This window comes from Nesoenas mayeri (genome assembly GCF_963082525.1).
Source record: "Nesoenas mayeri genome assembly, chromosome: 7".
Taxonomy (NCBI): domain Eukaryota; kingdom Metazoa; phylum Chordata; class Aves; order Columbiformes; family Columbidae; genus Nesoenas; species Nesoenas mayeri.
The window spans coordinates 12,200,125-12,218,476 of NC_137551.1; the positions used below are offsets into that span (position 1 = coordinate 12,200,125).

General features: G+C 39.6%; 1 protein-coding gene across 1 annotated transcript in view; it reads right to left on the reverse strand.

The window, feature by feature from the left end:
• ZCCHC24 (zinc finger CCHC-type containing 24) overlaps positions 1-18,352 on the reverse strand; it is a gene marked incomplete at both ends in the record, with an annotated part of 110,221 nt that overhangs the window by 83,695 nt on the left and 8,174 nt on the right. Inside the window, one exon of the mRNA XM_080347500.1 lies at positions 9,396-9,596. Within this exon, the coding sequence (XP_080203626.1) occupies positions 9,396-9,596 (201 nt within the window). The remainder of the gene's footprint in view (positions 1-9,395; positions 9,597-18,352) is intronic.

Sequence of the window (18,352 nt, forward strand, 5' to 3'; positions counted from 1 at the left end):
AAGGTTTAGGGTCTCTTGTTTTCTGTATTTGTTGTTGTAATAAATGCGTGTTTGCTTCAACTTTAACGTTTTTGCAGTATTGTGCTTTGCAAGAGTATTTTATTTAAAAGCACCGTGAGGAAGGATTGTGGTAGATATTAGAGCTGGGAGATACAGAGATTTTAAAGAACAATCAGTGCTCGCTTATTGCAAAGCAATTTAGTTAATTATCAGAATAGAATCACAGTATCATTAAGTTCGGAAGGAGATCACGAAGTCCTGCTCAAAGCAGGACCAACACTGAGTTCAGGTCAGGTTTCCTAGGGCTTTATCCAGTCAGATCTTGAACACTTCCAAGCATAGATGAAAATTCTACAACTTACATTTTATACTAAACCAAAATACTCTTATGAAGTGAGAATACATGATTGACTTAATCTTCCATTACTCCCTTCTTCTCAGTGCAAATGAGGAATTGATAAACTAGTGCAGTTCTGACATGGTAGTTCTCTCTCTAACTTATTTGTAAGCCAGCTTGTGGGGGGCTGGAAATCCAACGTTACTCTCCCTCTCAAGAGGAATGCTCACAGTATTCATTTCCAAGCTAAGCACTTAATTACGGTTTATCAGGAGTTTTACTGCAAACTAAGCAAATACCAAATTGTTGGTAAACAGAGTTCAGCTTTAGACCAATGCAATGTTCAGTCTACTTCGAAGGAGTTTATAAAAGTCTCCCAGTGACTTGCACAGGATTAGGATCTAGTCTTTTGTGTGTGGTTTCTTAAATATAAATAATACACATTTAAGATAATGACTTGCATTATTAGTATGCAGATATACAACAGTAGAAACGTAAGGCTGGGAAATGCTTTGGGATGTTCTCTCACTTGGCCCTGGACAGGATCACCTGTGAAAATTCTGATGTATGTTTGTCTCTTTGTTCTGAAAGTCTTCCAATGATCAAGAGCCTTCCCAGACACTCCACTTCAATGCCTCACAGTTAGAAAGAGCAGCCTAGCTGAAGTCCAGGACTCTGGAATCATTAGCTGTGGATCTGAAAAACAAACTATGCCCTTAATGCAAGGCTTTCTACATATTTGCAACATATGTCTTTTTGTGGGAATAACCAAGACCAATTCTTGAGTCTTTCAACGGAAGTAACGTTTCAGAGATCCCAAATTAATTCCTCTCCTCTCATCTTCCCTGAAATACTGTGCTCAACCTGGACCAGCCAAGGCTTTACCAATGCCAAAACCTTATTCAGTTGAAATAGCAGGTATCCATAAGGGTGTACATTTAAACTGCATGCTTTTTCTGATATTCCCCTTGTTGTTTGTGGCCAAGCAACTTGAATTTATATAGACAGTGGAAATGCAAATGAGATTCAAACGTAAACAAAAAGAAGTCGGAAAACCTCAATGAAACCTCAAATTCTGTGGTGGGTGATCCTCCAACACCTGTCACACAGTGGTAACCATTGCACAGGGCCTGAGATTCCACCCCCAGGTCACTACAAAGACCAAGCAAGCACACCTTCTTACAGCGTTTGCCTTTACTGCATCTGTTTACGTTGCATTTCCCACAGAAAACAAAATAAATAACTTGAACTTGTATCAGTAATACAGACGGAACCACAGTAATAACAGCTTAGTGATGCTGCAGAAGGAGGAGGTTGGTTTAGGCTGGTCTTCCCGACTTTTGGGAATGTAATATCTCGAGTAGTATGCTAGACCGGAAAGGGGCACAGACACAGGTCACTAGATATTTCTGTTTTCTTTTTCACTATCTAACTGCTCTTATTTTGGTTTGTTAGGGTTCAGTATTTTCTTTCCAAGCAGCAGTTTACCAAACAACCGGACATAACTGCCACAAACTATAGCCATAGTTTTGAAACTAGTACTTCGGAAGCATGCTGTCAAAGCTGGGCTGGTTGGATCCCTTCTACTCTCATACCGCTGTCTGAGTTACTTGCCTCTCCGATAAATGGTTTAAAGCCATAACATGCACAGCTTATTCAGAATTTCCAAAACAGAGAGAAATGAGTATTTTCTGATGTTTCAGACTCTTAAACAGCTTACATTTCCAGAGGTAAAATGGATGTGACAAAATTACAGCTCACCATACTTTTATTACAAGATTTCTGCAAGTCTCCATAATAAAAATATAAATGATCTGAGAAAATATATCCAGCTAAACTCAGAAACTCTGAGAAAATCTGGCAGGGCTGTGTTCAAGCATATGAGGGGAAAAACAAACACACACTAAATTTTGTAGGGTTTGATATCTTGGAGTTGTCAAAATGGCTGCAGGTGGTAAAAAAAATCAAAAATTCTTAGCCAAGTCCAGATAATCTGAAATAACTTTATGCAGGTTTTGAGTGGAAAAATATGAATAAATGAAGGGTAGTATATTGTGTATAAACAAGATTTTTGAAAGCCTCCGATTGTTCCAGTATGTTATGTTGTAAGGTGGAAGTTTAGTATGTGCATAGATATTTACAGAATGAACACCTAAGAATTACAATTTCCTATAGAGATATATTTAGGTGACGAAATATGCACTATACAAAACAGGTTAACGCATCAAAATATATTTCAAAGATAGAGAACTGAGGGTCTGGAGAGAGATAAAGATATATAGATATATTTCTTTTTTTCTTTCTGGAGTGCCACATACAGTTTGAAAACAATTATACATAGTAGGGATCAACAGTTTTTCCTCCTTGCAGTACAGGCATTCAGGTTCTCCATTGGTACTGCTCTTATTAAAATCAGTGTTAATACACCAGAGATTAATTCAGCTGGATGAATTTTATTCTATGTCCACTATTTTCATCTTTATCTCTGTACAAGGCATACTAATTTCAGTGATTCAACTACTGCTTTATCCATATCAGGGACTGCACAGTGAGGCTTCTAATAGCTCTCTAAGCCAAGAGGACTGAAGCACAGACACTCATACAGCTCCATATCAAACAGCAGCAAGCATACTCCAATCAAAAGCTATGGTGGAGCCTGCAAAATTGAGCCATACAAGGTTTCTGATTCCTGAGGGACTGGAGAGCTTGACCCCTCATCCGATAACTGAATAAGAATACTGATATTTCCCGCAGTTCAATGGAGAAAAAGATATGTTTATTTGGAAGCCATCACCTAATAGCCAAAAGACTACTGTAAAATGTAGCAACTGTCAAAAATTATTACTTTCAGAGTGATGTGGAAGAATTTTCAAAGTTGATGATCTCCTTTCATTCCAGAGCTCTCTGAAACACCATCTTCCACTTAAAAAGAAAAATAAATTTCAAGAGGTTTGTGTTTCTTTTGCCTTTTTTTTTTTTTTTTTAATTAATTAAGATCTCTAAGACAAAAGACAGAAATGTAAAATCTTTTTGTCTTCATGAGGATGGCAGGTTGTTCATCACTTCCATCTTAGCCAGCCTTTGGTACCCAGAGGAAGCACAGCTGTGGACTCTTTGCATTGCGCAGACATATTTGAGATCCTTGCACAACCATAATGCACAAGACAAATTAGATTAATGCTTCAGGCATGAGAGTCACTGCAACCTTGCAGCCAAATAGCTGCCTGCTGAGCCAACTCTACTGCCAAAGATCCACTATATCTGACCACAGGGAGGGACAGCTCCAGGGCAGCACGGTGTGGCAGAGCAAGCTATGGACTAAGAAGAAAGGACTAAGCTCAGCTTGAGTCTGATTTCTTCTACATCCTGCATGAAACCACAAAAGCAAATCTGTGCAAACTCAAGCAGCTGCAGTAACTACCTACTAGTCCCACTGACCTGAATATGTGTTCTCAAGGTACTTTGGTTTTACAGGATCTGCTTCAAAGATCACTGTTGGCAATGGAAAGGCTCCCACTGTTGGACTCATTAATATGGATCATTCCATACATTTCATTCACAGATTTAAAAATGCAGTGCAAAATGAAGCTAATATTGTTTCCTGTTACGTATATGTCTGGGGTAGCATGTCTATTCTTCTGTAAACACGCACATGCATTTTCGTCTACGAGTACGGTGTAAAATCTGGAAACACACTGTGTAATAGTTCTGTATCTCTCAGGGACTGGACTAAATAGTTGTAACACACCAGGGATTTGACTGCAGAACAGTGATATTTGCCCGCTTTGTTTTTTTCCACCATGTCTCCATGATGTGGGAGTTCCTTGCCTGTGCAGAAATTTACAGGAATTGTCAGGAAGAATTTTCAGAGAGCTTAGCACTGGCACAGGTTATCCAGAGCAGTCTCCTTGTTCAGCATTCAGAAAAACATGGCTGGAACCATGTATTCATTTTTTGAGTGACCAAGCCTGCACTATTATCACAGAAGGACTTGACAGCACCTGAATAAAGTTAGGACAGAGAGACTAGTAGATAGAACTGGTGCTTGGCAGAAACACAGGGTAGAGCAGTTTGGAAACTTTGCATACAGTGATGCTTTGCTGGAGCTCTGAGCTTGGACTTCTACAAGTACAAACTGATGCTGCCTTTACTGTTAATCTGCTACTGCTGAACTTAAAGAAGGAATAACGTATGCAATAAGTGAGGGATCCGTGTCCACATACTTCCTTTCCAAAGAAGATTCTGGATTATGGCAGGTGTTCAATCACTCAGCCAGTGAACACTGAACTAGATGTTTTATTCACATATGTCCATATATACTGTATCTAACAGTATACCACATTATCCCATACTTTCTGCATATTAAACCTACATGACAGGCCTCTGTTTAGGGAGATGACATCACGGAAAGGTGGTAATGTCAATGACATCCCTATACTGTAAAGGAGCAAGATACATTTTGTACAAGCCATGCACAGTACAAACAATGCCACCGTTTCTATTTTGTAGGATTTAAAAATATAGACTACAGTGATAATGGGTGGAAATAGACAATGGAACTTTTTTATAAAAAGGTCTTCTATGAGTTTCTACATCTGCTAGATAAATAAATGTCATAAAGAATCATATATCTTAACTATTACTGGCCCCAAAGCTCATAATTATTTGTCCTGGCAAGGGAAAGAAAATCTATGGTTACCATGCATATGTACAACGGACACTGGCACAGTACCTTCAAGTACACAATTAAGTAAACAAAGTTTTGATAAACCTCTGTACATATTTATGTATCATGCAACTAACCACTAGTAAAGAAGACCAGAAAAGTACTCTCATTCCTCATTTTCCTTGCTACTTAGAGAGAAATACTTCGTATACTTGATGGCACTGTCAATGATAATTTAAGAGAGCCATCATGTTAAGACTAAGAGCATTGCTTTTAACCTTTATTCTCTCGACATTTTTAACTTCATTCAAGTCAATGTGAGTTCTGTCCATGAAAGAACATCAGAGAGGTATGAGTAAGATGTTATTATCTAAGTCACTGAGGTTGAAAAATTAGCTCATAGAAAATGTAGGTATGCTATAAAGATGACACTAAACATAGAAAGTGCTGTTTTTCTTATAGACAAAATAATTGCAACAAACAGTTTTTGCAAACGTAGGCAAAACGGAAATGATGAATTGTAGGCATAACATTGCTCTCATTTCTGGCAGTTTCTAAAACAGAAAGCACACTTTCTATCACTGCAGATCACACAAACTACATGCTAAAACACTAGTAGTTTGCTAAATCCTATTTCAATTTCCCAACATAGTTTTGGACACAATATTGGAGAAACTGTAGGTACTCGAGGTACTCAAATACTAAAGCTGGCCTTTTTTGTTTATAACTATTTAACCTCCTAGAATATGATCTCCACTTAAGATATAAATCTGAACTGTTACATGTATTTTCCTCAGTATGGTATACCATCAACTTTTATAGCAACAGAAAAAGAGCACACGTCTTTACAGTGTTTATAACAAGCAGAATTAAGGGAGGATATAAAGTCTCAAAGTTGTTACACAATTTCTTTGTTATGCAGGAAAAACTCCGTAATGCGCTCCATTTCAAAATCTGTTTCTTATTAGACAGTTACTTAAAAAGAAAGTAAAAATACAATATGATTTACTGATATCCATTTTGTCCAAATCTGATTAGTTTATCTCTTTTCTCTATCTGAATTTATGTACTCTAAAAATGCATAGCTATAGCCCTTTTTTGGTAGGATTTGCACAACGGCTTTCATTTTTGACAGCACTAGAAAAACTAAGCATCAAAATCCAAGCTATTAAGTAGTGCATATAATGTTCAAATTAAGAAATCGGTTATGATCAAAAGCAGTAGTAACCAATGGGGTCTTCCTAACAATGGCCCGATCCTGCTGCTGGTGCTCCCTTTTTGTGCAGAATGTTTTGAAAGTTTTGAACATAACTCATGCACACAGAGTCATCCCCTGCAGATCTGTCCTCAGATTTAGACAAAATATGGGAAGTGCTTAAGTTTCTGTGAACACTTAAGTCTGCTCTTTTTCAAGAAAGCAATTACATGTTGACCATAAAACACTTGAGTTAGAAATGTCCAATAAAGCATACCACCTGTTCCCTAAATAACATAAACTTTGATCTATTGAAACAGATAGGTGCACACACAACAAGAGGCACTGATGAGATAGAATCATAGAATCATTTTGGTTGGAAGAGACCCTGAGGATCATGAAGTCCAAACATAATCTAACTCTGGCACAAAACCATGTCCCTAAGAACCTCGTCTAAATGCCTTTTAAACACCTCCAGGGATGGTAACTCCACCACTTCCCTGGGCAGCCTGTTCCAATACCTGACAACCCTTTCCATGAAGAATTTTTTCCTAATATCCTATCTAAACCTCCCCTGGTGCAACTTGAGGCCATTTCCTCTCATCCTGTCACTTGCTACTTGGGAGAAGAGACCAACCCCCTCGGTGCTACAACCTCCTTTCAGGTAGTTGTAGATATTGATAAGGTCTCCTGTCAGCCTCCTGTTCTCCAGGCTAAACAGCCCCAGTTCCCTCAGCTGCTCCTCATCAGACTTGGGTTGCAGACCCCTCACCAGCTTTGTCACCCTCCTCTGCATTCTCTTTAGTACCTCAGTGTCTTTGTTATGATGAGGGGCCCAAAACTAAAGACAGGTTTCAAGGTGCAGCTTCACCAGCACCGAGTACAGTGGGACAATCACTTCTCTAGTCCTGCTGGCCACACTATTTCTGATACAAGCCAGGATTCTTTTGGCCTTTTTGGACATCTGGATCTGTTCTGAGATGCCATACATACATGTGGGAAGAGATGAGAAGGACAAGAGGACAGTCATGAGAAGGATGAGGGAACTGAGAGTCTATCTACTCTTTATGAACAGACTGAGCAAACCTGGCTCAGCTGGCCCTACAAAATGAATGCTGAGAGAGGATATGATTGCAGTCTATTAATACATCCTGAGATAAACACCAGGGAGGGAGAAGAGCTATTTCAGTGGAGGACAATGTTGGCAGGAGAACAAATGACTATGTAGTGGCTATGAGTTACATTTTTCCTAGAAACTGGAAGATTTCTAATTGAGAGAGGACTGAGGTTCTGGAGCAGCTTCCCACATCAGCAGAAGTGAGGGCAAAATACTGAAATACTTTCCAACTAAAACTTGATCTGTTTACAGAAGGGGCTGTATGATATAGCTGTCTGTAACTGTAGAAGACCACGTGCAGTGAGCAAGCAGATGCCTCCCAGTCCTGTGTTCCTTCACTCATTACTCACTAGCCAGCCACAGGGTACGCTCTGTAGGAAGTCTTTTCGTGTCCTGGTTCACCAAGAAATTGAAGACATTGCTAGTAAAATCTTAAAAAAATACATAAGATGTGCAATTTAAGTGAATTAATCTTCCTACAGGACCCTTAATTTGTTTGCATTTCCTGGATTTCCATGGATATGTCTTCATTTATCGTTATTCTTTAATTCCTAGTCCCTCAAACTGTAAAAATACGTATGAAATAAAAAATGCATTACTGACAACATTCACATTCACTTGGGACTATCTGAGTGAGCTGCAGCTTGCACGTATTGATTGTCAAGAGACCTGTTGCCTTCATTTGGTTTCTTACGCCACACAGCACAGCCATCTCCCTCAGCTGAGCACTCTTACACTGCCACATATTTAGTAGTTGTAGTTTTAATCCTTTTTGTGTAGGTAATGTATGCTATTACATCGTTCTATCACAGTATTTTGCTGTAATAAGATAAACTAAGTACATTAAAAAGAGAAGTATACAAACGAGAATATTTTTGATCTCCTAGCAAAGAAAATTTCTCTTTTCTTTTTTTTTTTTTTTTAAGAAAACTGCCTTACTCAACATATATTGAAATAATGAGGTAAAATATTTTCAAGTGCCACACCCAACACTGCAAATGTAGTTTAATTCCACAGCTTTTGTTAGAATTAATAAAACATATACAGCAAAAATCCTTGAAGAAAACAGTTTAGACTATACATAACAGCAGGAAGAATACATTCAGTTAAAGCTCATCTGATATTAGACTTGTTTTCATGCTGACCTTGCTCAGCTGGCACATGCTTTTCCACCTGTGTTTTGGCTTATAGCTGTGAATGAACTGTAGTTAATTCTATGCAGACTAATTCTGCTGAAAATCACACATTAAGAGGGTAGGAGGTTAAAGTCATAGTGAGGCGGATGCTGGTAATGTCCACATCTGCATTTCTAGAGTACTGGCAGCACGTTAATTTCCTTGGGACTCTACATAGGATATTGTTGGAGTTGTGAAAGTTTAAGCCAACAACACAGACTGCATCCAGCTGAAACTTGAGAGGATGGAGAAACCTCACACACTGTGGCTTGGAGGCTCAGAAAAAAATAATTGGTGTGTGGTTTTAGGGCACTCAGGTTTACACCTCTTTTCTAAGGAAATAAATATTGCCAGCTTCGCCACTACAAAAAAAGTTCTAAGAGTCCAAGATCATCACATCTTGCCAAGTATAGCAAACCTCTTCTATGAGACAAAAGACATTTTGCACCAGATATACTTGGAGCTTTTGTTACTGATACAAAGTTCTCATCCAGTGTAACAATTTATTCTACTTTAACATATGTAACTTGTTATATTTTTATTAAGTGCCATTGCCAAACTGACTATACAGTGCGCTGCTTGAAAATGTATTTTACACAGTCTCCGTGACAGAAAATTACATAGTAGCCATTTTTTAAGTTTCCAAAGTCTACTTATTCATGTACCTAGATTAATATATTTTTATCTTTCGCAATGTTTATTAGGCAAATGAAATAGCATATTTTTCCATAGGCCTTGTGATAATGAATAGATTAAAAGAACACATGGCTAGCTGGCACTTTGTCAAGATATTTCTTCAGCGCTACTCACTCTACATAGGTATTTCAGTCAAATTCTATGTTACTACATGAAGGAATGGTGAAAAGTTTCACAAAGATTTTTCCAGAATTTTGTATATTCCTTACCTGTGGGCAGTCTTTGATGTAGTGTCCTTTGTTAAAGCAGAGGTGGCACAGGTAGTTAGGAGGTGGCCTCTTGCTGGGTTTTCTGGCTTCTGAAGAAAGGGATAGGTCAGAGAAATGCTCAGTGAGGGAGCTTAACCCATCCACAATGTTATTAAGAGAGCCATACGGTGATGCACTCTTGTACAGACTGCTGCTCAGAGCCTGCAAAAGAAAAGCAAAAGCTCACATCAAACAGTATTGTATTACGGATTGCTCTGAGACTCATCTAAGTAGGGGAAGGATAAAAACAGCAGAAAAAATGTTATATATTATTATTATTATTATTATTATTACTATTTTTATTTTTATTAGGAACATGGCGGTATATTTGAGGAGAGCAATATACAGGCCATTAATAAAGAGGTTTCATGAAGGCAATGCAACGGAGCTGGTCACCCCACTGCTGAGCAAACTGTTGAGCTTGCCATGGTTCACCTAGTACAACCTTTCTGCTAAGCTATGATTGCTTTCTTGTGTGTGATCATAACCACATTCATGGTACGTTTAGAATATGCCGGCAAAAAAGCTGAAAGAACAGCCCACAAAAGGGAACATTTTTGTGTCCAGAACTACTAACACAAACAATACTGAAGTCAGGGAAAGGAAAAGAACACCAAGAAAAATGTGAAGTGATTTTAATTTCCAGTCTGGGTAATAAGACAGTCAACATAAAGTCACATGTTCAAACGATGACAAGAAACATTCAATAAACATCTGCCTTGGATTTTCTAAAGGGAAACCTGCTGTGATTTAAACATTCCTTATAAACAGTAAATACCTAGTTTTTGTACTTCACCTCAATAGGATCTTCACTCTCTCAGCCTGCAAATCAAAATCAGAAACTCCCAATTTGCTGTTCAGTAGTTTTAGAACAGCAGGAAACCCATAATCACCTAAATAGCTAATTTCCCTAACAGAGATAACAAGGATTGATTCACTTTAATGTATTAGGGCTCAAAAGAAACTGTGTAGTAGGAGTTTAAAAAGTAAATAATAACTTAAAAAAAATAAATTAACGTGGTAATGAATCACTGTAGAAACAGGACCAACCATTGACAGTCCTCTCCACCCTGAAATGATGGGACACATTTCACAGGGTGTTTCTTAGTTCTGGTACACCTCACGGTAATGCTATGCTCATGTAATTCTGGCATCAGAATCATTACTGCTGGCTTATGGGAAAGTGAGGTAAGAAGAGGTCCAATCTGTCCCTCTGTGGAGACCTTGTTTTTCAGTGCTATTAAATCAAAATATTTCAATGGAGTCTTTATATATGTCATACATGTTTATATGTGTTATATACATATCGAACACATGCATTGAAATTGATTTAGAGAGATTGTGAAATAAACCTGAAATTCACTTATATTTGTCTCACAGATCTCAAACATTCAGGATGTCTGCACGATGAGTGCATGTTCTGGGTAACAGTCACATTATGAAATAATCATACAGAAGCTCGAGGCACAATTACCTGGATGAGTCCCAACTATCACTGAATCCCACCCCACTGCAGATGGTGTATAATGTCAACAAAAACTCAGCCTAAGTGGTAGGCCAAGCACCATACAGAAATCTTTTTCACCCCAGCCTCACTATAGCCAAACACAATGTGCTGAGCTCCACTGACCCCTCTCACAAAGCTGAAGCTGGTGCCCAGCAGTAGGAACAATTCCAAGGGCCACAGGGTAGAGTCCATGTCATACGTGTCCTGGCACCGAAACACCCATCGTTTTACCCCCAGCACAGCACAGTTCTGTGCTGGTGCAAGACATTCTGGCTGCTGAGAGGAGAAGCAGTCATGTTGTTTCAGGGGTTAAACCTGTACATTTTAAAAGGAAAAGCTGTTTCAAAAACTAACAAAAAGGTTTTAGCTGCTTTAGCCATCAAGCAACCAAAGATACCTCCAACGGTCACTGGAACTTATTTTCTAGGATTTATTGAACACTGCTGGAATGAGAAATTCTTGGCATCAAATTGTTAAAAGGAAGAGGAAGTGCTATGGATGCCAAAACAGGATTAATTAAGGGTCTTCTAGAAGTTCTTGTCTCCCTAGGAGCCACTTTCTCTTACATACACTTGGAATAATACAAAATCTTTCTTTTTAAGAGCCCCTCTTGACAAGAGATTCTTAAAGCACTTCACATGCATTACACCCATCAGTAACTTTGCAAATTCACTATTATCTGACTTTTATAGAAGGGTGTACGGACATACCGAATGTGTGAAATCCCAAATTCTTTACCCATTGCAGAAATCTGGAACATCCCCTGGGGATGTACAATATAAAACTCCTGCCCATCAGGAGGCTGCTATTTCTGCCTCCAGGACCAACGCAGTGACAAAAAAACCCACATACCTATCTGCTGCCTTCAGTGGGCTTTGAATTGGACATATGGCTCGCAGCGGTGGCTGTTTTCTTTTCTATGTATCCTTTACGCTGAGTTATTACCCCCATTAGAAGGGAGCAATTTGGCAGCACGACTGGATATTACATAATTCACTCCTCCACCAGCCCTCCTTGGCACATTCCAGGTCAGTACAGAAACATAACGGTTGCAACCACCATAGTTTTGCCCACTCCATCAGCAAAAGTTGTTTACAAACTTTGGTTTGTTTGAACCATGGCAGCCAGAAGCCAGGATCCCATCTGACTACAGGCTGTACCAACACTAAATCATAAGCCTAGCAGCCACCAACAGCTCTGTGGCCGAAGCCTGACATATGGCTCTGAAAGTGGCCACCTGGTTCAGCTGGCAGGGCGTTTCTGCGATATGTGCCAAAGTTGGACAGGTCAAAGCGTCCAGTCTACATACACCACCATGAAACACTTCCCTATAATAATCCTGAGGCCAAATGTTATGTAAAAGACACAAATATAATGTCCCAGAAGATGACAGTAGAGGAGAAGATGTAAATTACTTATGTCACTGGTGCTTCAAACAACAATGAATTCATTAAGGAAAATTCCTAGATGATCCCAAGATGCAGCCTCCTGGTATAGGGTCCGGCAAATTGCTTCAACAGTTCCTGCCAATCTGACCTGGAAAATGGTCTTATATCAGTTCAACCCTGAGTCCATGTGAAAAACACATCAATCTGGCACTTGAAAGATGCTATAAAGAGCACCAGCACAAACTGTGCTACATCCTGTTGCTAGCTGTGGAAATCTCCAGTTCCTCAGAAGAAGATGAGGAAAAAAGCTGTTCCAAAAAGCCAAGTTATAAGGGGGGGATGGTGGGAAAGACCATCCCAGCCCCTGGAATCAAATAGCAAAAGCCCAGGAACATGTAATTAATATGATAGAAGCAAACTGTGATTTAGTCTTTGTAGAAGACAAGGTATGAAACAATATTGCTGACATGCATAAACCAGTATTTTTTTAATCTGGGGCACTTAATTGAGCAAATCAGCAATTCAACCCTTACTAACTGTTTGCACTGCTGCAAAGGGGAGTTTTAAGAAGGGTTTTGAACAAAAACTCTGAATTAGCTTCACACTCAGAAGGAACGTCCAGGGGATGATCAGAGTGACGGGGAGAAAGTTGGTTTCATGCAGACGACAATAGAAAGAAAAATAGAGAGGAGGAGGGAAACGCATTCTGGCTCATTCTGGGCTCCAGTGTATCGGTATGCACTCGGAGGTGGGGGGGGAGACTGCTCCTCTGATGGATTCCACCAAAAGCAATAGCAGCTTTGTGTTCATGGTGTGCCCCCAGCAAAGCCAACCTACTTCTTTAAAAAGAAGACAACGCTTTGAAACCAAAAATAATGCCTCACTTGGATTCTCATTTTGAGCTATGACAGAATATAAAGGATTTGGCAGTGAAAGGGTTAGTGCTCTCAAGAAGCCAAAAGACCACACTGCAAGTCCTAATTGCAAGGCTCATCAGGCCAGCTGCAATGAATTCAGGATTTCCTTATCTTGCTGTAGTGGGAGGATGGGAGACCTGGTGGTAAACCTCCAAACTGGCTTGGTGGGAAGATGGAGCTGATAATGTAAGTTTGTTTGTTGATTTTGTTTTCTTCTTATGAAGCTCATTGACTTAGGTAAATGCAAACCAAACTGAAGATCTGGTGGTGTACTTTCTAAAGGCAACCTCTCTGCTCAGTAGGTTTTTAAACTATATTTGTTGGTGGTGTTGAGAAATAAGGCTTCCTTTGTTATTTGTTTGCTAAGTGTTTCCAGTTAAAGGGCAGGTAATCTGTAAGGTTACCATGTGGTCCTTTGTGAAAAGAGGCAGCTATTGTCTTCCGTAGCTCTGTTACTCTGATTTCCAGTTCAGTGACCTATGTGAGTGACTCAAGACTTCCAGCATCTAACTCACCTCTAAGAAATTCCTAGTTATGTGAATGATTTGGCAAATGCTCTTGCTTCCCTTGGCTGGTCCCTGCCTTTTAGAGACGGCTTTTGGGACTGTTGAATTAAGAGGTGGATAAGGAAATACTGAAACAGAATATATCTCTTCAGCTTCTCTTTTAGTGATGGTATTGTGTTGAAAATAAAGGCAACTGTACTTTTAGGAATATGCAACAAAACATTTGAACAAATAGATGGTAAGTCTTCCTTTCCAAACTTCCCACTAGTTTGGCAATTGCTTTAGCTGTAAAGATACTTTGTAATGAGGAGCAGAAAGCACAGATAGCATGTTGCATTTCAACTGTGACAACACTTAATTCTGCCCAGAGGTGATGAGATTACCTATTTTCCAGAACATCTGATATTAATAAGTGACAGCAATTTCTTTATGTGCGAATGGAACCTTGTTATTAGGAAATACAGGAGTTAAGATGCAAAATTTCTAGGCATGGGACTGGAAATGCAGAGGCATATCTGGAAAATGTAGTTTCTGCCTGTGGCTGCTGGACCCTTCAGGCACTGCTAAAGGGGTACAAATCCATCAGGTACCTGAAATATGTATGATTTGTGCTGGTTGGACTATGCCTGGCCAGTACATTTGTTTGGTGTTTTGGGTGTTGTTTGGTTTTATTTTTATTTTGGAGTTATACTTTAAAAACTACTTCACCCACCCCTTTGAAGACCTCCTTCCCGCACACCCAACCAAAAAAAGAAACTACACTGGTACACACACACAATACATCACCAGTTAAAATAAAGAGAAAGAAATATTTAAACTGGCCAAATGAGCATGGAGAAAATGCAACTTCTTGCCCTTCTAGAAGTTATTTGCTGTTTAAGTACAATAGCTAAAATTGGATAGGAGGAGCCATATAATGCCCCAAAACTGTTGGATTTGGTGTATATTATCCCTAATTGCAAATGTCCTTTATTGTTTCTGCTAGTTAAAAAACTTAATGTTGAAGTTGGTAGAGGTGGCTGTTTTAGCAGGGCAATTTCCCTTGGATGTGGCACCATTGTTGTGACTATTCCACCTGAAATGTAGTGGGTTAACATTAAAAAAAAAAAATAAAAATCAGTTCAATACGAAAAAATCCTTGCCTTTTTACAAGCATCTCTGAAGGACTTGCGAAAGAGCCTGCTTGAGCCATAAGTTGGTAAGATTTGTGCTAGTGGTTGTCTGTTTTAATTGCACATACTGAAGTGAGGTCCTGTAGCATTTCAATGTTCCTATAATATAGTCCAGTCATTGGTTCTTCCACTACATTAAATAGTCTGTAACTGAAAAGTGATGAGCAAAGTATTTTTAATTACTTACTTTTTAAGTATGTTGCCAACCTTATAAAGCGAACAAAAAATAAAGCAGTGTTAACCTCTAGCATGAAGTTTAAGTCACCAGGCGCCATGGCTGTTTGAAGTTTGGAAAAAGCAGTAGGGTTGCCCTATCATCAGTGTGGAAAAAAGTAAGGTTTTTATATACGGTAAATTATAAACATTCTCCAGTCTATGAGTCGGGTATGATGGTAAACAGACTAGCCATGCTGATTATTAGCCCTGCACTGAAATGTCAAAAGGTGCTGAGGTTGTTTATCAGCTTGGATATTCATGAAGATAACAACTGATCCCCATGCTGTGTCATGAGTGAAACAGTAGGCTAGACAAGTCATTGCTTTCACTCAGTTGCTATTTTCATGTCAGAGGAGGGGGAAATCTGAAGCTATCCAAATAGTAATTCAGTGGCCTGTACATGCTAATACACAAAACTTAACCTGAGGGCACTAGTCTTCCCAGTTAGTGCCACAAGGCTTGCTGATGATGTGGGATTTATCTGTGGGGCCAAGCAATGTGTGTGGAAGCACAACAGCCGCATCTGAAGATGATAATGTGTGGAGAACGGCAAATCTGCGACCTTTCTGAGCTTTAGCCCTTTATAAGTGGTCAAAACAGTTCCTTGTTTTTGTCCCCAAAGAAAATGTCCAATGCAGAAATACTGGTTTTGGCCAACTCCAAAGCCTTCTGAAAATAGCAAGGATAAATGAAAATACTATTATAAATTTAGTTGTATGTATTTGAGCCAGAAATAGGGGAGTTTAATTACCAAGGCTGAACTGGAAAACCTCAAAAACTGCTCCTGTATGGCTTATGTCTGCTTTAGCTCCTCTGATAAATTATAGATAACTTCTACAGAAAACAGCTTAAGAGTTTACTCAGTAACATTTTATCATTGGATAACCACAAGCAAAGCTCATCACTCAGTGAAGAAAATATTTGCCTGGAGGAATAAAAATAGACTTGGGCTTCTGTTTCATTCTGAAGTCAGTGTTTAAGTTAGCTGTCAAAAATCCAGTCTTTGGGCTGACTTTGGTAAAATGTGATTTCCTCAAGCTCCTCATCTAAATACAAAGATAAATGTAGATAAGACAGGTAAACCTTAATTAATACATTCCTAGCTAGTTTGATTAAACAAGTACACCTTAATTCACCCTTGTTCTGTAGAGGGCTTTAGATAAATACATGCTTATACTGACCACTGGCTGGCTGTGTTTTCTCATATTGTAGTTGTTCATTGCGGCTGAGACTGTGCAGATGAGCAAGTGGGTGCAATATGCTCCTCTGTGTGAGACCAGCACATCCTCAGCTCATGGCAGGCTCAAAGAGCAATGCATGCCGCCATCTTGCCTTGCTTTCTATCTGCTAACTTTTAACATCTTGATCCAAAGCTTTCAAAGAGTTTTACAGATTCTTAGATCTTAAAAAAAGAGCTGCTGCCCCTCTTACTCTACAGTGGTGTAGAAGTAACTAAATGCTGACAGTGAAGAAGTTGCTCAGTCACTGTAATCAGGCTTGCTGAAGCTCGGGTAAAGCCTCTTAGCTCTTCACTAGTAGCATGATTCTCCTTATTCCAGCCTCAGGGAAAGGTTTGCTGTGGATGTCAGTGGGCCACACGTGTTTCACACAATGTACAGGGGCCTCACAAAAAGCCTTTAATAGCAGATGTGGAAAGATGGGAAAGGAGAGGATAGAGATTTCCTCTGGCCAGAGGTGTACAGTCTTGGAGGAACTCTCTAAATCTTGCATCAAGCTCTGCAGGGATCCTTTTCACCCGCTGAACACTAAACAACTGCCCACTTCTGTTAAAGAGAAGCTCTAACACATGAGCACTATATTAGGGACAAGGGAGACCATTCACGTTGCAAATTACTTTAACACATCCCCACAGGAGGTTTCATTCCTCGGGCTGTCCCTCCGCTGCCTGCAGCTGAGTCTCCCCAGGCTGCAGACCGCCAACCTCCCTGACCTTTCCGAGCGCGGGGAGGGCCTCTGCCAGGCACCTCCGTCCCACCGCCTCCTCACGTCCTCCAAAAACAAGCCTATTTTGTCGAGACAGGGTTCTCAGACCAGGAGGCAGTTATGAAGGTTGTACGGCGTAAAGTGAGGGGAGAAACGGACGGACAAGTTTTGACCCCTGCACTTTCTGTTAACATCTCTGTTTCCTGCGGGAAATCTTGTCTCAATCTGACCTGCAGTCTGAAAAACAAGAGTCGGGTTTCCTCTCATTTGGTGGGTCTTTTGACACTCCAAACATAAGAAAAATAACACCCGGAAATAGATATGTGCCTGTTCAAGACACACTTAGGAAAGCATTTACCTCCTGTGCAGCTCTTGCATGATGAAAGGTTTTGCTAAGAAATATCCATTTTGGGTTAAATCTAACTTTAAGTCTGAGACAGTGTTGTTTATATCATTTACATTCAGTAATGCCTTCTTGGCACAGAAACCTCTGCGACAGCTGCCAAAGTTTAAAAGAGGCAAAGCTAAGGTCACTGTCAGAGGTAGAAACAATACATCATCTGCCCAAAATGGGCCCCTTGCAATGCATTTAGGGCCTCAGTTCCTGCACTCATGGGAAGACAAAAAATTTTATTAAATTGAATGTAGTGAGGAAAATAAATTATTTCCATGTACCAAATGGCAGACTGGGATTTCATTTTGTGATTCCAGCTTTTAGATAGTTTTATCTATGTTTAGAGCCACCTTCTTAATCAGTTGTGATACAGCACAGCTTGAAGTGTGATCTGAGCAAGTAAAGCTAAAACTTCACAATCTGCTTCAGATAAATCATAACAATAACAACTGAGTAATCTGGTTTCCAAGCAGACTTATGGATCTTTTTCCAGGCTGCCTCTGTTAGAGGCATGAATCTATTACTCTTATTAATTTCGGTTGCGATGTACGCTGAAGAAAGATGATTATAAAAACACCTCTGTATTTCACGGATGCTCAAACCCTCTTAAGAGCTCTTACTAATCCCCCATTTTCGGCAAGCAATGACTGTACAATAGTTCCTTTGCTTTCCGTTCAACCACAGGTATCCAGAGCCCTAATGGTTACACACAAATAGTGGCCTGGCAGGCTGGCTTGGTGTGAAGAAATACAGGCTCCAATTCTCCTGCTACAAGTGCAATCAAGTTTAGAAAACTGGAACCCCTAGGTTGACGAGAGAAACCTATGGGAGCAAGATGATCCCTTTGAAATGTTTGCTTCGTTGGCAGTTAGTA